Source organism: Rhincodon typus, chromosome 17, assembly GCF_021869965.1.
Source record: "Rhincodon typus isolate 14 chromosome 17, sRhiTyp1.1, whole genome shotgun sequence".
Classification (NCBI taxonomy): domain Eukaryota; kingdom Metazoa; phylum Chordata; class Chondrichthyes; order Orectolobiformes; family Rhincodontidae; genus Rhincodon; species Rhincodon typus.
The window spans coordinates 38,543,229-38,564,653 of NC_063348.1; the positions used below are offsets into that span (position 1 = coordinate 38,543,229).

At 40.6% G+C, this 21,425-nt stretch overlaps 1 protein-coding gene across 1 annotated transcript in view; it reads right to left on the reverse strand.

Moving 5' to 3' along the window:
- kiaa1549lb (KIAA1549-like b) overlaps positions 1–21,425 on the reverse strand; it is a 236,516-nt gene that overhangs the window by 44,388 nt on the left and 170,703 nt on the right. The window contains 2 exon segments of the mRNA XM_048607385.1: positions 9,566–9,744; positions 19,403–19,530. Coding sequence (XP_048463342.1) covers positions 9,566–9,744; positions 19,403–19,530 — 307 coding nt within the window.

Consider the following 21,425-nt stretch of genomic DNA (forward strand, 5'->3'; position numbering starts at 1 on the left):
AAAATTACTCTGTAATGTGAGGCTTGCAGCCTTTTATTTTTTTTTCCCCCTTCTTGGGATGTTCGTGTTCCTGGTAAGGCTGGCAATTATTGGTCATCGCTAATTTTCATTGAAAAAGTGGTGGCTAACCACCTTCTCAAATCACTGCAGCCCATCACAGCAACTCTGATACAACTGAGAGGCATCCTACTGCATTTCTGAGGGCAGGAAAAAGTCACCCACAGTTCTGTAGGTCTGGGCTCAAATGACAACCAGATTGGACAAGGACAGCACGCTTCCTTCCTTATGAGGACACGACAGTAAGCTGAAAGATAGCAAGAACTGCCGATGCTGGAGTCAGAAATCACGCAGCATGGAGCTGGAGGAGCGCAGCAGGCCACGCAGCGTCAGAAGAGCAGGAAAGCTGACATTTCGGGTCGGGACCCTTCTTCAGAAAACAGTAAGCTGGCAGTTTCATGGTCACCAACTGTCTGGATTATTATTCCAGACTTTGGGATTACTGGATAAGTAACATAACCACTGTGCTACTGTACCCAATTCTACATAATGATTAGACCACGTGTCAAACATTGTTAGATATACAAAGTAATTTCATAAAAATCTAACTTCTTTCAACTTGAAGCCTGAAATTTACATGCAACTGATTGATCTCTGGAATTTAAAATGGTTTGGATTCACACATAGTGTACTTAAACATTGACCTTGAAGGGAAAGATCATATAAATAGTTAAAACACTGTGAGCATGCAGTAGACACTAGGTTATATGGGGACAATACTATGGAAGGGCAAACAACAATAGATGATACATGTACCAGACAGCATACTGTTGACCGCACTGGCATTGATTGACTATCATGGACAGGGCAATTTGTCCACTATAAATCCTACACATCATGATTTAAGATGCTACAATTAAAAAAAAAACTGTCCCACAGCTCACAGACTGTAAAGCTTGTTAGATTTTACTAAGGACAACATTCTAAAGCTGACAAACATCTGGCAACCTGTGATACACAACTGATGGCAAAAAAACACAATCAACACAGACTCTGCCAAACAACATCTGTATTCCACCAGCACCAGCAAAGCTGAAATGAAAACAACTGCCTGAGTAAGATGCAGTGTCTCATTAAAAAGAAGAGAGACAGTGATTAAGCTTCAATTGGAACATTGCTAGGTTAAGCATACAACGGCTTGATGCTGCATCCTACAATACCACTGCAATCCCACCCCAAAGCCTGATGTAATAAATAATAAATCCAATGAGCTCTTGCACATTCCTAAATGAAAGAATCCAGATGAAAAATTCCACAAAAGAGGTGGTGTGCAATATTGAACATATTGCTTTTCTTTCACTTTACAATCAGCTCCATCTGAAGTGGGGGTCGAAAGCTGCCAGCAATCACTCAGATCAATGTTGCTGTTATTCTTCCTGATGGCTGAAGGTTTTAAAATCCATAAAGCATTTTGCTGTATTCACCAGTTACATTAGTACAGCTGCGTTGTATTTCTCTTTTATACAAGGTGAATGCCAACTAATTTTCACGCCAGTAAAAGATCCTGCAAATTTACTGCCAGTACACATGGTGGTTCATGCATATACCATTAGTAAAGAACTCACATTTAGAGACAGCACTTCATCAAGGAGGAGCTATGGCTCAGCAGGTACAACTGTCACTACTGAGCCAGAAGGTTGATAGTTCAACTCCCACTTCAGCAGAAGACCTCTCCTAATGTTTTAAAATGCAGTGTTAAGGAAATGCTGCTCTGTTAAAGATTCCCATTTTTTTACCACCATATTTTGGGAAGTCCTAGTTGAAGTATGGAATACTGGGACCCCAAATGGAGATGCAAGCTAAAATCTTAGGGTCAGGAGCTCTGAGGCAGCAATGGCCAACATGGGGCTCAGTTGTAATAGCTGTACCCCCAACTCTAACAGGTCCCCACTCTCTCAGCTTGGATAGAGAAATCACAATTTTCAAGCTTCAAATAGGATGTCAGTGGAAAAAGAGATGGGAATAATTCCATTAAACAAGGCCCTTATGCATGAGCAACCCGAGAAAGTAAGTTCTTTCTCTCTTCATTCTCAAAATTTTATGAAACTCCAGGAGAAACTATTACTGAAATACAGACATTGATTCATTTAGCTAACGCAAACATTTTTCACAGCGTGAGATTCTGAAAACGTAAGAACGTGCAGCGTTCAGGGATTGCTCCAATGCCACAGGTGCCATCTTACAAATGAGATGGATTTGCCAACCATAGCTCAGCTGGAGCAATCCTTATCCTGAATTAAAAGGTTGGAGGCTCAAACACTACTTGGAGTGCTGCAGTCCTGAATTTTAGATGAGACCAAGTTCACCCTCCCCTTTGAGTTGAACACAAACAAAAACTTTCCTTCTCCATAAAGTCCTTGATCTTAAAGCAGTGATTATAACACTCAGAAAATGTAGAAAATGGGCTTTAATAAATTAACAGCCCACTGTCCATCTTCCCTTTGATTCGCAACCAGTTGATCAATTTGTTATTACCCATTTTCCATTGTTTCCATGATTTAAAAAGATCCCTCAAATCAATTGTAGTGATTGTAATGAGGTCAGCCAGGTGGAAGTCATAGAATATGAGTTCACTGATTAGGGCTGTTAACCTGGTCCAATCAGGGAGCGCTGGCTGACAGGAATGTCAGGGGTTCTGTTCACTCTGAGAAAGCCATTCCAGTGTCAGGTACTATGCACTTGTAAATAAAGGGGGACTTGATGATAGGATACCAGCCTCTGTGGAGTTACTGCAAATGGGGTAACAAAGGTATCTTTATCATCAACATTCATCATTAAGTTTAAGCATTCCTTCCTCTCTCCCCAAACCCAGATACTGACCCCTCTAGACTCCACCCCTCCATCTCTCCTCCGTGCTAAAAGAAACCTGGCTGATAGATCTTTTAATTCTGAACACACTATAGATAAAATTTCCATTTGATATAAATTATTGGGTAAAACATTAATTTATCTTGTGGTCAATGGATCAGTGTAACTAAAGAGAGATATAGTGCATTCCTCTGGCCCCAAACACAATTCATGACAAGAAATATCAACAGACAGAACCAGAAAGAGAGGAGACTGACAGAGAGAAGAACCACATAAATCAAGGAAGCACACTAAAACAGTAAACTGAGGGAGAGATGAAGACTAGGTAAATACATGCAAAAGTGTTCAGACAGTGACAAGAGAGAGAAATAGGGTGAGGTAGACTCACAAGTGGTAGAAATTATTGCTCTCCTCTGTGGCATGATTGGTGATAGAGGGGCATTTGATCAAAATGTAAGACAGCAAGTTAGAACCACTTTCCTAACATCCCACCTCTGCCTCAGTCCATGTTATGGGTTGTTAAATGTGCAATTAATGCTCACTGAAAGCCTCATCCTGCTGCCATAGGCATTCAACTAGGTGTAAGGGGGTACGTGTGGAACCCAAAATGCAAAACATGTCAGGATTGCTTGCAGACACCCAGAGGGCAGGGACTGATCCCTTATTCAAAGGTATGCAGTGATCAAGTGATCCTAGCATCAGGAAAAGGGTGGTGGTATTTTCAGACACAAACCCCTGCCTTTCCATCTCCCCAATGATCCCCACCTCACAATTCCCCTTCATGGGATAACTCGCCCATGCCTGGGTCCATGGCTGATCACAGGCCTCTGGGAGAAGTAGGACCAATACCAGCAGCAGCCACCACCTTCCCAGTGGCACTGCTGAGCAATGAGGTGAGTTGGCCTCTTAATTATCTGTGACTCTTAGAGGGACATTCGCCCCAAGGGCCCTTGATCCCAGAAAAAGCCCATCATTATCCAGTTGACAATTAATCCAGATGGCCTTCAGAAAAGAGGTGACAGGCTAGACCCTATCTAAAGATAGTAAGAACAACAGATGCTGGAGTCTGAGATAACAAGGTGTAGAGCTGGAGGAACACAGCAGGCCAGGCAGCATCAGAGGAGCTGGAAAGCTGACATTTTGGGTCGGGACCCTTCTTCAGAAAAAATCCTAATGCCAGGATCACTTGATCACTGCATAGCTTTGAATAAGGGATCAGTCCCTGCCCTCTGGGTGTCTGCAAGCAATCCTGACATGTTTTGCATTTTGGGTTCCCCTTTACACCTAGTTGAAGGCCTGAGGCAGCAGGATGAGGCTTTCAGTGAGCATTAATTGCACATTTAACAACTCATTTTTCTGAAGAAGGGTCCCGACCCGAAACGTCAGCTTTCCTGCTCCTCTGGTGCTGCCTGGCCTGCTGTCTTCCTCTAGGCCCTATCTATCCTGTCCATTGACCAAAACCCAGAGACAGAACAAACACAAATGCGACAGAATAGATGAAAGTGGATTGACAGAAAGAGAGAGAGAGAGAGACACTAGAATCACAAACATCAGAAAGAAGAGAAAAGATGTGTGTGTGAGAGCAGGAGAGAAGAAAGAGACCAAGAACTTTTAAAATTTCTAATTATTATTTAAGTAATGGGTCAAAGTAACATTTCAGAACACTGAGAAATCAGATGAATTTTACTCGATACATAGTTTGACAGCACATGACAAGAAATTCAGTTCTGATGAGGGTCAGCAATCTGAAACTTGAACTCTTCCTCTCCATAGGTGCTGCCTGACCTGCTCAGTTTTCAAGTGGTTCTTATTTCAGATTCCCAGCATTCTCAGTGCTTTGCTTTCATAAAAGAAATTCAGTTCTTTCTCTGTAACTACGCCTGAAGTAACCTTGACTCCTACATGCTGAAACAGCTTTACCATTCAAATGAGCATCTACACAAAGAAATACTTTAGTAAATCTATGATTCATGAATGTACACGAATCATTACTTCTCTTATTCGTTCACAAAGTGTGCGCATCATTGCAAAGGCCAATATTTGTTGCCCATCACTAATAGCCTTGACAAGGTGGTCATGAGCTACTGTCTTGAACTGTGGCAACTGTGAGGAAAGGAGTTCCAAGTCAGGAAGCTATGCGGCTTGTAGGGGGAAATTTACAAGTGACGACATCCCCATGCATCTGCTGCCCCTGTTCTATTAGATGGTAAAGGAGCTGGCCAAGGAGGTTTAGAGAGCTGTGACTGCGCACCTTACATTGGTGCACAGAGCAGGCATTGTGTGCAGGTAGTGGAGGGAGTGAATGTTTAAAGTGGTGAACGAGCTGCTGTGTCCTGGATGTAGTTTTGAACATTGTTGGAGCCACTATCAGGCAAGTGTGTGTGTGTGTGTGTCGGGGGTGGGGGTGGTTATTCCATCACATTAGATGGTGGGCCGGGTTGAGGGAGTCAGGAATTAAGTTACTTGCCACAGAGTTCCCAGCCCCTGACCTAATGCTAAGATATCGCCTGGAAATTCTACTGAAGTAATCTGACGAGAACCAATTTTTTTTTTAATGTAAGTCTCATAACTTCTTTGAAAAGTCCCAAAATACTGCAAGAAACAATCTAACAGAACTTCAATAGATTTTATTAAAGAAATTTGTTGGTTATTGATCTTGCTGCTGCTTGTGGGATTTGGAGAGAAACTAATACATTTCTTACACTTGCTTATCCAATAACTGTGGCTGACCTACAAAAGCAATTCATCAGGCTCCGTCCAACTCACCCTCTTCCTTAATTTTACTGTTCTGTGAATTCAATAATGGCAGTAAATTCAGTGCAATGTAAAACAGCCCATCATATCCTATCAATTTACTTGTTTGAATTCTGTTTCTTTCTCAAATTGTGTGATCCTTCATTCTTGGTCTCTATTTCTTTCTTTCTATTTCACTGTCTATGTCTACCTCCCTATCATTTTCTCTATTTTCATATTTGAGAGTCTATTCTGAAATGAACTGCTATTGATAATTAATAAATAAGTATGATTTGATAGCCATTGCAGAAACACAGCTGGAGGATGACACAAGTTGGGACTTGAATTTTGAAGGTTATGTGACATTTAGGAAAGATGTAAAGCTTGGGAAAGGTGGAGGGATGGCTCCATTAATTAATGGAGGACAATAAGGAGACAGAACCTAAGTTCAGCAAACTACAGCGCAGAAGCAGTGTGGTGAGAAGAGAAACCAGAAAGGCAAGTGATAACTTGTTCAGAGTAATTTTCAAGCTCTCTAATAGTAACCTCACAGTAGCATAGAATGTAAAGGAAGAAACAGTGGAAGCTTGGTGGAAAGGTATGGCAAAATCAAGGGGAATATTAATCTCCACACAAAACATCAGATGGCCAAGGAAGCCAAGTGGAAGAGTTCAAGATTGTTTCTTAGAACAACATGTTCTGCAACAGACCAGACAGCAGATTAGGTGAGATAACACAGTGTGGAGCTGGAGGAGCACAGCAGGCCAAGCACCAACTGAAGAGCAGGAAAGCTGACATTTTGGGTCGGACCCTTCTGCCCCATTTCTGAAGAAGGACCTGGACCTGAAACGTGAGCTTTCCTGCTCCTCTGATGCTGCCTGGCCTGCTGTGTTCCTCCAGCTCCACACAGTGTTATCTCTGACTCCAGCATTGGCAGTTCTTACTATCTCTGAGCAGATAAGATGAGACCTGGCACTGAGAGACAATTAATTAATGGCTTCATAGTGAAGGCAATCCCAGGTAGCCGCAACGATTGTATAATGAATTTTACATTCAGTTTGAGGGACGGAGAACTGGGTTTGAGACCAGCAGTTTAAACAAGGGCAATTAGGATAGTATGAAAGCAGAACTACTGAAAGTAAACTGGTAATTGGGTCAATAGAGACAGAAATTTGAAGGAACATTTCACAATGCAAAAATTAGATCTATTCCAATGGGAAAAAGAAATTCCAAGGTGAGGACACACCATCCATGGTTCACTAAAAAAAAGTTAAAAATAGTATCAAACTTACAGAAAAAGCATATCATTATGCAAAGATGGGTGATAGGTCAGAAATTTAGACAGAATGTCAAAAAAAAACTGCTAGAAGATTGAAAAGGAGGGAGAAATAGAGTACGAAAGAGGAAATGGTGAAAAACGTAAAAGCAGATACAGGATTTTCTATAAATAATTCAAAAAGGCAAGTGTTAACAAAGTAAATGAGAAAGAGAGTCTAGAGAATTCATAGTGGAAAACAGGGAAATGGCAAATGATCTGAACAGGTATTTTGCATAAGTCTTCACTATAAAGGACACAAGTAACTTCCTAGAAATAACTAAATCAGGAAAAGTAACAGAGAGGGAGGAGCCCATGAAAATTACAATCGTCAGAGAAGTGGTACTGAGCAAATTGTTGGAGCTGCATGTTTACAGATCCTGGTTCCTGATGGACTTCATCCTAGGGGCTTTAAAGAAATGGTTAGTGGAATACTTGATAGATTTAACATCCTAAAATTCCATATGTTTGGGGATGATTCCTTTAATTTAGAAAATTGTAAATATATTCCATTATTCAAAAAGAGAGAGACAAAGTGCAGTAAATTTCAGGACAGTTAGCTTAATATCTGTCAGTAGGAAGATGTCAGAAGATATTAGGAAAGACGTTACGGCAAGGCACTTGGAGAAAATCAAAGTAATCAGGCAGATTACTTGCAGTGGATAAAGGGAAACCATTGGACATACTGTAGTTAGATTTTGAGAAGTCATTTGATAGGTGGTGGTGGGGGGGCACTTAAGAGATTACTAGGGGAAATGAAAGCTCTTGGGTAAAAGCTAGAATAGTGGCATGGAAGAAAGATTACTGGTTAGCAGGAAGCAATGAGTTGGCATAAATGAATCATTTTCTGCCTGGCAAGTTACAATTGTATACATGACTGAGATGAAGGCGTGGAAGGTATAATTGCTGAATTTGCTGATAACGCAAAGATAGGTCAGAGAATAAGTTGTGAAGAGTACATAAGGAAGATAGAAAATAACACATATAGGTTAAGTGATGGGCAAAGATCCAGAAAATAAAGTGGGAAAATGTGAAATCACTCACTGGCATCAAGAATTTTTAAAAAAGCAGCATATTATCTAAAGAGAAAGATTGTAGAGCAGTGAAGTGTAGTGGGAACCGAAAGAACTGCGGATGCTGTAAATCAGGAACAAAAACAAAGTTGCTGGAAAAGCTCAGCAGGTCTGGCAGCATCTGTAAAGGAGAAAACAGAATTAACATTTCAGGTTCAGTGACCCTTCCTCAGAACAGTAGTGGGAAGCAGGTGTCCTAGTACAATGCATTGCAAATGGTTAATATGCAGAGACAGCAAGTAATCAGGAAAAGATTATCATTTATTGTGAGGGAAATTGAATACAAAAGTCAGAGGTTAATGCCAAAGAATATGAATGTAGACTTAAACATTAACTTTGCTTCTCTCTCCACAGATACTGCCAGATCTACTGAGTTTGTCCAACACTTCCTTTTTATTTATTAGAGAAGTTATGACTGAGGGCATTAGTGAGACAACATCTGGTGTACTTTATACAGTACTGGCCTTCCTTATTTGGGGAAGGAAGTAAAGATATTGGAAGCAGGTTAGAGAAGGTTTACAAGACTGATACATGAAATGAGAGGTTTGTCTTAAAAGAAAAGATTGAACAGGTTAGGCTTGTATTCTCTGGAACTTGGAAGTGTAAGAACATACTTGATAGAAACAGAAAATCCTGAGGGTTTTTGACAGGGCACATGTAGAAAGACTGTTTCTCTTATAAGAACTCAGGGTCAGTGTTTAAAAAAGAAACCTTCATTTAAAACCAAGTTAAAGGAGAATTTTTTTTCTCACAGACGGTCTTTGAATCTCTCATCCTCAAAAGGAGGTGAAAGCAGAGTCCTGGAATATTTTAAGGCAGAGGTAAATAGGTTCTTGACAAGCAAGGAATAGGCAGGAAAGTGGAGTTATCAGATCAAACATCATCTTAAATGATAAAATGATAGAATCCCTACAGTGTGGTAACAGGCCCTTCTGCCCAACAAGTCCACACTAACCCTCACAGCATCCCACCCAGACCCATCCCCCTATAACCCACCTAATCTACACTTCCCTGAATACTATGGGGCAATTTAGCATGGCCAATCCACCTAGCCTGCACATCTTTGGACTGTGGGAGGAAACCAGAGGAAACCCATACAGACACAGGGCTGGGCAGGGGGGGTGGAATACGCAAATGCCACACAGACAGACACCTGAGAATGGAATCAAACGCGGGTCCCTGGTGCTGTGAGGCAGCAATGCTAACCACTGAGCTACATAGTGAATGGAGAAGCACTCTCGAGGAGGTGAGTGGTTAATTCCTGCTCCTAATGCATGTATTCATACGTACACAAGTAACTATCCATCTTCCTTTCAAATGCCTCCTGTAGCCACAACCTACTGGAATAGGGCACCTTCTAATCTCACAACCTCTTGGTGTGCACAAATTTTCTGGAAATATTTCCAATCAGCTGATCTTGAATTCTAAGAGTGCACCCAGATGTTCTGGATTCTTCTATAGTCTTAATGTTGTTCTTTAGTTACCTTTTATTGGAGAGGATATTTGAAGTCATTTCTCACAGTGGGTGGTCCTGTCACAAAACTCGCGCTTCAAAAGTAAACAAGAACATCATGCTTACCTCCCCATTTAATGTCACTGCCTCTGGACTCCTTTCTGATGCAGGGTAACCAGGATGGGCTGTCAGAGGCTTGATTGAGAGGAGCTGAACAGACCCGGAGGATGTGTCGAATGGATCATCCGATGTCTTGGAGACGTGCTCAAACAGTGTGGCACTCTCCTCCTCATCACTGACTGGTGCTGAATCATGTTTCATTAAGAATGACAGGTCATAACAGAGCAAGAGAAAAACAACTGTTACGATGCCAAGAGACAAGGCTTCCTAACAAATCACACATTCAGAATTCCACCCCTCAAGAAAGAACAAGCAACGGAGGCACAGCCGAACATTCTAGTGGTGGGGAAACGTATAGCCACTCCTTTACTGTCACTGGGTCAGAATCCTGGAACCACCTCCTTAATAGCACTACCCTACATTGCCTGGAGTGATTCTAAAAAGCAGGTCACCTTAGGCTTTTCACAGGCAGCTAAGGATCATCAATAAATGTTGGCTGTGCTAGCATCATTCATACCTTACAAATGAAAAAAAAAAGACACCTACTGTTAGTAACAGAAACCCATGTTTCGTTTTGTTAAGATAGTGTCTTATTATTTTTGCCTTATTTTGTTTAAATTGTTTAAAATGAGAAAAAAGACCTGTTTAAGGACCAAGGGTGGCAAGGATTGCTGCGTAGTCCTAATGCATGTACCTTGATATTTATTGCGAATACAGTTTGCACAGCTGTTGATGCAGAGGAACTGGAGCTGAAGGGTTGTGGACTAATGGAGCTTTGGTTGGCAACAAGCAGTGCATTGGTTTATGGTCTAGTGGCCAGTTACCAATCACAGAAGTCTTCTGCCTGTCTACAATTATGTTATTGGTTCTCCAGTAAATAAACAGCTTCGGGACATGAACAAGATAGTGAGTTGCAATCAGAGCTCTACCAGGTCAGGAGCTCTACTTCTTCTAAAAACCACTTTAAACCTGAGGAAAACCCATTTGTCATTCCCTCAGCAGATGCTCTAAGTCGTGACTTTTAATCGATAGGTCAAAGACCTTTCATTAGTGAACCAGCCACCCTACGCCACTTGCAAACCAGTGGAAACATCTGGAGAAGGACGACTGAGAAGCAGCATTCTGATCAACATAAGAGCCATTAAGAACTATCTCAGGAACCACTGAACTGCCATCCCAATCTTCTTGTCTGTCCATAACACCCATGTTATTTTCTTTTCCTTCCTGTGTGTCCATAAGAGGATAGTTATGAGGGGAAAATATTCTAATTAGTAGAGTTATGGGACAACAGTTCTTAACTGTCTACCTGTAGCTGGAGTCTAGTTACTTGAGATAAACAGTAATTTTTAGTTTTGAGTACAGACACCTGGTTTGTGCTTTCTGTTAATCTGGGTCCACAAGAGAGGTTAATACAAGAACTTTTTTGTGTCTTTTAGAATCTTTAACTTATATGACAATTCCAAGAATACTTGGTCTTGAATTTGAGTGTGCTACCACAGAGAGGCAAGAGATTCATGTGAAGCATAATTCCCCATGTGGACCTGTTTTATTAAATGGCCTGTTTCTGTGCTGTAAATTGTATATACCATGTCCAATATGTCATTCACTAACGGCACAGAAAAGAAACCATTTTTATTTTTAATACAAAACAATTACTGGATATATGTTACTGCATAATTGTCACTGTGTCATTATGATGGAAAGTGTACTGTATGAAGGAGTTTATTATAGTGAAGTTATGATACAAATGTTTTGCTTCAAGCAAGTTTAATAGTGAAGGAAGAAATCTAATAGGACTGCATTAATTGTTCATTCAGTAAGATCACTGTAGTTAATATCTATCATCATAGAATCCCTACAGTATGGAAACAGGCCATTTGGCCCAACAAGTCCACACCACCCCTCTGAAGTGCATCCCACCCAGACCCATTCTCCTGTTTAATCCAAACATCCCTGGGCACTATGGGCAATTTAGCATGACCAATCCACCTACCCTGCACATCTTTAGACTGTGGGAGGAAACCGGAGCACCCAGAGGAAACCCATGCAGAACATGCAAACTCTACACAAACAATTGCCCGTGGCTAGAATCGAGCCTGCATCCCTGGTGCTGTGAGGTAGCAGTGCTAAGCACTGAGCCACCATGCCATCTACACTCAACACTTCTCAAAACAAGGAATTATTTGCACCCAGGATGGTATTTTGACACGTTTCTGAGCTACGTGACTCATCAATGGCACTGCAAGCCAAAAAGTAATCAATAACTCTGCATCTATCTTGACTGCCTGTCACACTCACAGTCAATTCATTCTAATCAAACTTCTTAACTATAAGAAGCACTTCTGCTTCGGCTGAAATGACCCATGTTTCTTAATTTTAAATAAGAAATTAACAATTATGACAGAGTACACCATCAAATGTTTTTAACCAGTTTGCAGTTTTGAGATGGATCCCCACTTGTACCACGTTCTGCTATATAATCCATTCATGGAATGTTGGTGTCAGCATTTATTGTCCACATCTAATTGTCTTTAAATCCTTAATGCTCAAAGGTCATTCAGGCTACCAGAAAGCAAATCAATTGCTTGTACAAAGGAGCTCAAAAAAAAAGGCCCGCCATGTCTGTCCTGTATGCCCCATCTTCTACTATCTCAACGATCTTGAGCCACTGCAATCCTTCTGGCCTAAGGGCACTGTGAGGATACCTACACCAAGTAGACTTCAACAGTTCAAGAAGGCAGCTCATCACCACCTTCTCAAGGGCAACTAGGGATGGGCAATAAATGCTGTCCCAACGAGCCATACCCTCATCCCACAGATGAAATTAAAAAGTGCCAATTGTGACTCAGTGCTTGCGTTTGTAGTCAAGCTGCCTGTTGATACTCGTACTTGTGTTATTAGCAGATATTTGCATTTATGCAGCATCTTCGCAAGTATTCAATGTAGCTTAGCTAGTAGCACTCTGTGGCAGAAGATTTTGGGAAGACAGGCATCAGCTCATAATCTAGGCTGGTGCTCATAATGCGGTAATGAGGTCATGCTGCACTGTTACAATTGTACTTTTTCAGATGAGATGTCAAGCCAAGGTAAAGTCTGGTATCTCAGTTAGATGGGCAGCTGATTGATATCCTGATCCATTACTTTAAAATTTAATTCCTTCCAGTGCCGTTATACAGTGGCAGCAAAGTATACTATCTACAAGAAGCTGTACAGCAACTTCCCAAACACCTTCCAAACCTGCAGTGTCTACCTCCTAACAAATAAGGGCAGCAATCACACAGGGACACCTTTTACATGTTTCCATCCAGGTTGGACATCATCCTGACTTGAAATTACATTATTACAATTTCACTGCCACGCATCACAATTCTGGAATTCCCTCCCTAGCTGCATTCTGGATGTATCCCCACCACATGGACAGCACAGTTCAAGAATGTGGCTCACCACAAACTATACAAAGGCAGTTCCAAGTGGTCATAAATGCTGATCTCATCAGCAACACTCATTCCACGAATGAATAGAGATGATAGATCCCATGACATTAAGTAACAAAGAACAAGCTGGTCTTTTCTGTTTCCAAGCCAACATTTATCGCTCTACCAGCTTTGCTAAAAAGCAGATTATATCATTGCTGTTTGTAGGAGTTTGCTCCAAACAAATTGGATACCTAAATTACAGCAGTGGCTACACTTCAAAATAAAGCTTATTTGGCTGTAGGGCGACATGGGACACCCTGAAATTGTTAAGCACAAATCTGCCCAAGTCAATGTAAATGTAACACAATGGAGGCCAAAGTTCTCAGCCTCAGAAGATATACTTAATATGTTAGGAACAACATCAACTGCAGTTTACCTTAATTTAACAGATTATACTAGTGTTGTGAAATTGCATAGGGTACTAGTATTGGGAGGCAGGAAGTTAGAACTTGGTGTTTATAAAATGCCAGGTGGGGAAAGTAATACATGGTCCCTTTAATAGATTAGGTGTTTTCTCTGTGCTTAGGGATTTAAAATGGATATCTGTGAGCAGCAGCTTGAAAGTTTGCAAGTACATAGAGGGCACCTGAATTGAAACATGTGTATCAAAATGCTGTATGGTTAGCAGGCCAAGCAGCAGATTTTACCAAGACAACAAGTTTTTTAATTTAGCCAATGAACTTGAACCAGGCACAGAGATACCAAAAACCAATTAAATTTAAATCTGATGGTTTTGACAACATAGGACCAATCCTATTGTAAGAAATATTGATATGCCATCAAGAGTATAAAAGAAAGGGGCAGTTGGAAAAAGGCAGCAGAGCTAAATGCCATCCGCCAGAGCTAGCAGCCCTCAGCTCTCAAGACAGAACCGCTGGCTCTCACAGACTCCTCTAAGTCTTAGAGAAAGCACCATCTGAATAACAAAAGTACCCACAGCACATCTAGTTAATATTCCTGACAGAAGAATTAACAGAGAAGGCATTCCTGAAGACAGGTAAACTGGCTGTAATTTCGAGAGACTAAATTCTGGTTTTATTTGATATAAGTGGGACTTGTATTTTTTGAAATTGTATATCATTAGAATCTTGTTTATTTGGGAACAGTTAGTAGTTAGAAGGGATTTATTTGGTTTGTTAATAGTTTTGTTAATTTGTTCACTGTGATCATCAGGGCAAACACAAAAATGCTGAATTTCAAATGATCCCAACAGTTTATACCATAGGAGAACAGGACGCTGATTGACTGGCAAGTTGACCCTGATCAACCAATATTACTCTGGCGTGGTCTTGATGATGGCAACAATACATGTTTGGAAGCTCATCTCAGAGTCAAATATGACACCACGGTTGCAAGCAGCCTTATATAGGGAGAGGGATGAGTCAGTGACTAGACTGTTCAGTTTGGAAAGGGAAGGAAGGACAACAACTTTGGATTTTCCATATTAAGTCAGTGGAAATTTCAAGTTATTCTATAGTAGATACTGAATAAGCTGGAAATCAAGCTCTACTATTGTTGGCATTGAAACAAACATTAAAGATTTTAACAAAGTACGCAAAGAACCCATCCAATTTACCTGTCAGGTGTACCCATGCTGACAGAAAACATGTACCACTTTTCTGTACTTAAGAAATACTATCTATAACAAATAAAGAGATTCTACGTACAGGTAAACAACTATGAACTGTTGCCATATCACTCTAACAGTTAAAACACTAACCCCCTTCTAAAAATCCTTATACACACATACAGGCAGACAAAGAAAATGGTTGTTGGAAAAAAAAACTGGAAAGCAGTTCAATGGCCCCAGTCCACACAGTTTGCTGAGATGATATTTTTGCTTGTCAGGACTTTTTGTTCTTTAATCTTTTTTCTCCAGGTCCTTTTCAGTTCTTCACTAACTGCAAAGTTTCAAGCTTACTGGTTAAAGGCCACAGTTTACAACAACTGATGAGAGAAAATAAACTGACTTTCATCAGACTTTGGGTATTTTACGACAGAGAATGGTGTGCCACCTGCTCCTCAAAGCTGTCAGAAGGTTTCTGCCAGTGTCGTGTACACCCACAAGCTGTTCAGCTAACCAGGAGGCAATCAGATAGTTGTTACTAGGCTGATGGCCTTTGGCATTCATGACTGGTCACAATTCTACAGACCAATCAACAACCTGTTATCAGCTGAATCTCTCACTGTACATGCTCCCTGATTCCAGCGCATCCATAAACACCTTCCCCCACTGCAGCGTAAACATGACTTACATGGACTTCCAGTAATTTGCTTTATAAAAGTGTAGCAACTCCTTCCACAATCCCCCCACCATCCCCTGGAAATCCAAAAATCTCCTAGAGGTGGCACAATCCCAAGCTGACCTCTGGGACCACGATTTTCAACGTTTTCCCACATCGGATCTCAATCCCACCAGCAACTGAAACTCTGGCATGGAGTCTTTCTAGAATGTCCCTGACCCCATCCATCATCGGATTATCACACACACCATTCCCAACTTGTGAAAAGGTCATAAATGCACTGGACGAAGAGTAGAAGCAGATTCATTAGTAACTTTCCAAGGGGACACTGCATAAATACACAAAAATAACAAAATAAAATCTCTACACTGAAAAATGAGCTGGCAAGTGGGACTAATTGGACAGCTCTGTAAAAAGAGCTGTCACAGGCACAATGCAGTAAATAGTTCTTGCTCTATGATTCTTTGAGGAACTTAAAGATTCATCCTTTGTCCTTTATTTAATGTGACACTGTTATTACTTAATTTAAAAATATATTAGACAGCCGAATCTGCTGAAATATAACTTAATGAAAAGGACTGCGCTCATTGTGCAGACAATAATCAGAAGTTATGAGGGCAACTAGTTGCAAAATCATCCTTTAACATAAAAAATGGAGGAGTTGCTGGCATTGCCTTTGGTAAACATGCCCAATTCATTCATTGAATTGGTCACTGAAAGATATATAGTGGAATGGAAAATAAACTGAATTGAGAAGGTTACCTCCTTCAGCCCTACATCACTATAAAGACATTGCATACTGTCAATTCTGCCCTCTGATACATCGCTGCACCCTGCCTTCCACTATTTCTGGTTGAGTGACTCAGTTACCTTAAATCCTCAACTCCGAAATTCCCTCCCTAAACTTCTCTATCCTTCCTTTTCTTTTTTCTTTGCAACTTATTCTTTTTTCCAAACCATCAGTTACCTTTCCTATTTATCTCCTTCTTTAGCTTAATGTGAACTAGCACCGGATTGCATTCTTGTGAAATGTTTTATTATGTTAACAACAATAAGTAAAAACAAGTTGATGTGGTGCATTCAATGAAGTCATAATCTAGGAAATTGGCTTTCCACAGAAATAAAAAGGTACAGCAATCCATTTTCATTCTAACATTACAAATACCTAGAAAATCTTGCAATATCCCATATATACACCAAGTCAACTGAAATTTTTAGGACTGAACTCAATTGACTGCCACCAAGTGAGGAATTCGAGAGATTTGGGACTAATGTGCATCTATATAGATCATCCATGTTTTTACTGAATGGAGGGAAGCAGCTAATCTGCAATGTATAGGCACCCAGTTAATGGCAATTTTGAGGTCTTTGCCATTTTACCAGTGATGGAGCTGCCCTCAAATACAGGCAAAGATCACCAGCTCAATACAGCATCTTTCCTGTAGCAGGTTGTGGGCTATTGGATCTGGAGACCTTACGCTTCTAGGTTGCACTACAGGCAAAACTACAGCAGAAGGATTTCCCCTCAAACCTGTCTGTCACAATGGCCTGAATCTTAGTTTAAGTTCCTGGTGTGCGGTTTGTGCTCCCCAAATTGACTCAATAATGCCCACCTTTGGGCAAATTGAAAATGAAACTGAAAATAGCAAAAAGCATGGTGCACACTTGCTGATGAATACAGTGTTATCCTTAGTTCAATCTGTGGCATTCTCACCTTGAGTTGGTGGATTCACATTTCACTCCTGACATGTGAACACAGAATATAAAGATTCAAGGACAAAATCTGTGCTGAGACTCCAGCGTAGTTATAAGGGCATGCCGCACTGGAGGAAGTTTCATCTTGCAAATGGTATGTTAAACACTAATGTCCTTTCTACTCCTCAGGTAGACATAACAAAAATAAAATCCCACAGCATTATTTTAGACAAAGACTGGGGAGCTCTCCCTGGTGCCCTGGGCAAATATTTATCTTTTGACTAGAAAAATGACTTATCAGTTATTAGCACATTGCTGGATGGTGGACATTTGCTGAGTGTCTATCCCTTACACCATTATATACATTCCCACTTTACTTGACTTGAAAAATACTTCATTGGCTACACAGCTTTTGAGACATACTGAGCTCCCAAAGGGCACTATATAAACACTTGTGGTTTCATTAGGTGAAACACGACTGTACTGTGATATTCTCAACTTGACTTCCAACTGCTACAGAAAGGAAAGCAAATGTTGACTTCTGTGATGATAATTAGAGTTGCTTAAATTACAAAGGAAGTAAACAATTTTAAGTATCAGGCGTGCTTTTGATTTTGCATGCCCTAAGCTTCTCTACTTCTTAATCTATCTCTCCTACAATAACACTCTCCTTCCCTCTCCTTTAGCTAAGCTTTTTGTCACCTGCTGTAATACCTCATGTGGCTTGGGTAAAAGGTTGTTCTTAACTCATCTATTACATCTTGGGACATTTTACAATGCTGAAGATGTTCTATAAGTACAACTGGTTGTTGTTGTTTGATAGATCTCCTGCCTCTGACTGACTCTACAATGATATTACTGTCAGGTAAGTGCTATTTCCCTGCACAAGACAGCAGTACAACCCCCTGTGCAATAATATTCTCTGAAACTATACCATCAGGTAGCGAATGCTGTGATTCACCCAAGTCCCACTTTTAAAAAGAAACAGCTTGCACTTACATCACACCTCTGTGAATGTGGAAAGGAAGAGAGTAATTCAAGTATATCAGTAGCTCAGGGCTGAAGTGACAATGATTAAACACTTAGGCTATCCATTTATAACCTCATCTCAACCCTTAACATTTATTCCTCCCTGACAACACACAGCATCTGGTACACTGTAGACAGCAGACTTGCACACTGTACTGTAAATAGAGTAAATATGAGAATTTCAAACGACATCTAAACATTGAAAGTAAAATTTTACATTATTTTCTAGACCAAAACTATGGTGTGTTATATAACCTCACTGCACAGCCTCGAATAGTGACTGTACTTCAAAAAGGACTCCATTTGTTATGAATCACTGAGATGTCAAGAAGTGCAGATGCTGGAGCCAGAGACAACAAAGTGTGGAGCTGGAGGAACTCAGCAGGCCAGGCTGCATCAGAGGAGCAGGAAAGCTGACGCTTCGGGTCGGGACCCTTCCTCAGAAATCATTTCTGAAAAAAGGTCCTAACCCAAAGCATCGGCTTTCCTGCTCCTCTGATGCTGCCTGGCCTGCTGAGTTCCTCGAGCTCCACACTTTGTTGTCTCCATTTGTAATGTGCCATTTTGGGACACCCTTAATGTCAGCTGGCCAGCATTTATTCCAATCACTAATTGCTTGTGAGAAGGTCGCAGTCAATCGCTTTCTTGAACCGCCACAGTCCATTTAATAATAGGGTAGGAGTTCCAGAATTTTGCCCCAACAAGGCTGAAGGACCTGTGATAATTTTGTTTTGTAATATCTCCACAGAGCACCTTGGGATGTTTCATATTTATGGACTGCTTTGATAAGCTTCAATCCTTCCCTACCATGACAAGGTCTTTCATAATCTAAAAGACCATCCAGGCCTCTAAAGTAAAGAAGTGCAATCTGATTTATTTAACCTGATAATTGTAACTTTTCAGTGCAAGTATCATTCTTGTATAATTTTGCTGCATCTTTTCTGTTGCTTCTACCTCTATATAATGTATACATGAAGATCAAAACTCAGGCAAAAGGTAGGAAATGTAGGAGGGTGAGGCAGTTAAAATATAGTTTTAATTTGTTCCAAATTTCTGTTTTAATTAGATCAGTCTAACTTGAACAAGATTTTCCTCATCTACACTGTAATTCTGAGCTGGAGTATTACAAAATTGATGGATGGGGAAGGGGAGATGTGAGGCAACTGAAAAACAAGTAATTTTATCCAGAAATAGTTCATAATTTTTTATGCACCAGCAAAGAAACCTCTGAATAGATCCTGCTTACGCTGCATAAGTTGTTTCTTGAGGCACAGGAATTTATGTTCAGATCAAAATCATGTTGTCCATTGCGAGAGTTGTATTTTCTGCACGTTTGTGATTTTTTGCAAAGTGTTTGCTGTAGGAGCAGATATGGTTGCATTAAAAAAAGCTCATCTCACCATTTTTCTTCCTTGTTCCCTCTTTTGTAATTTTCTGCTGTGCAGTTGCCTTCTGTGGAGTGCCTGTATCCGAGTCAAGATTTCCTGACTGCTCACTGATGACAGAATCTTGTTCGCTGTGTAACCTGCTACAAATCACCATGGTAACAAGAGAATTGTCACATATTAATCTTTCTCTTACCCTTGAATGTTTTCAAGGTTAGTTTGATTAATATCCATTGCTTGTTGTTTACCCTGATCCTGTCAGTAAATTTCTTATGTACAACTGCAAGAGTTCACAAAGAGAAACATTAAATAATACATTCTAATTTGTTACTAATATGATTCTGGATGTAGCTTTCACACTCCACACTTCAGACTGCAAAACATCCATCCCTCCAAATGCTAAGTAGGCTGTTTTTCTACTTAGCACATGGATTCAGTCAATTTTATTTTGGATCAAATCAGGGGAGATTAAATGTTTCACGATTTTTGGTATTTTATAGTAATGTCTGTACTATAATCTCAATCTCCTCCAATCAAACTGCAAAATTCCATGCTTAATTCTCTGTTATAATATACCGTTCATGTAATATGTGTGTTCTGTCACTGACTGGAATTTCAAAGTATCTCTCAGTAGCCCCTCCCTATCTCTCGTAAATCCTGTCATCATTCATGAACTCGGAGTTCCTCCAATTCTGATCTTCTACACATCCCCTGCTTTCTGCATCCAAGCATTGGATCCCCAACCTCTGGAATTCCTTGTTTAAAATCTCTCTCTTCATTTAAGATCCATCTTAAAACCTAGCCAATCCAAAAAGGCATCCAATCAGCACCTGATTTATTTTGTACGAAGTAACAAAATGAGAAGTGAACAGAGCAAACAATTCTCTAAGATTCACAATTACTGATACCAGTAGTGACACACTTATTAATAGGAGTAGGGTGTGCGGGGAGGGGGTTTCAGCTTACTAAACTGTCAATCAAATTTACAACCATTTAATACACGACTGTGGGCTACTTCAGCATTGTCCTGGAGTTGTAGTTGAGCTGTGTATGTGGGGAAGGAATGTACAATTGCTCAGATATGTACAGGACTGCTATAAGTACCCTTCTTAGATAAGGTGGAGGCAGGGGGGTTGTTTCCACTAGCAGGTGAAACTAGGACTAGGGGGCACAGCCTCAAAATAAAGGGAAGCAGATAGAGAACTGAGGTCAGGAGGAACTTCTTCATCCAAAGGGGTGTGAATCTGTGGAATTCCCTGCCCAGTGAAGCAGTTGAAGCTATCTCGCTGAACGTTTTTAAGCAAGGCTAGATAAATTTTTGAACAGTAAAGGAATTAAGGGTTATGGTGAGCAGACAAGTAAGTGGAGCTGAGTCTCAAAAATATCAGCCATGATCTTATTAAGTGGCGGGGCAGGCTCGAGGGGCCGGATGGCCTACTCCTGCTCCTAGTTCTTATGTTCTTATGTTCTTTTTCAATATCTGTTGTGTACTGTACCCTAATGGTTATATTACTGAACTAGTAATCTACCAGCGGAGTCTAAAAGCTTGGAGATATGAGTTCAAAACCCCATGATTGTTGGAGAATTTAATTCCAGGCAGTTAAATACATCTAGAATAAAAAGCTAGCATCAATTACGATGACCTTGAAACTTAACAGACTGTTGTAAAAACCCATTTGGTTCACTGATGTCCTTCAGCAAAGAAACTTAGCCAGTCTTCTCAAAGGCTAGACTATGTGAACCTCGAGATGCACAGCAATATGGTTGACTCTTGACTGACACCATAAAAGACCAAGTGAGCCACTCACTAACTAAACTGCTACGTCAGAGTGCAGAGGTCAACGAAGGTAACACACCACCACCTCAAGGGCAATTGGGACTGTTCATAAATCTAGCCTTACCAACAATGCCTAAGTTAACAGAACGACTAAATATTTACAGAGATAGTAGGAACTGCAGATGCTGGAGAATCTGAGATACCAAGGTGTAGAGCTGGATGAACACAGCAGGCCAAGCAGCATCAGAGGAGCAGGAAGGC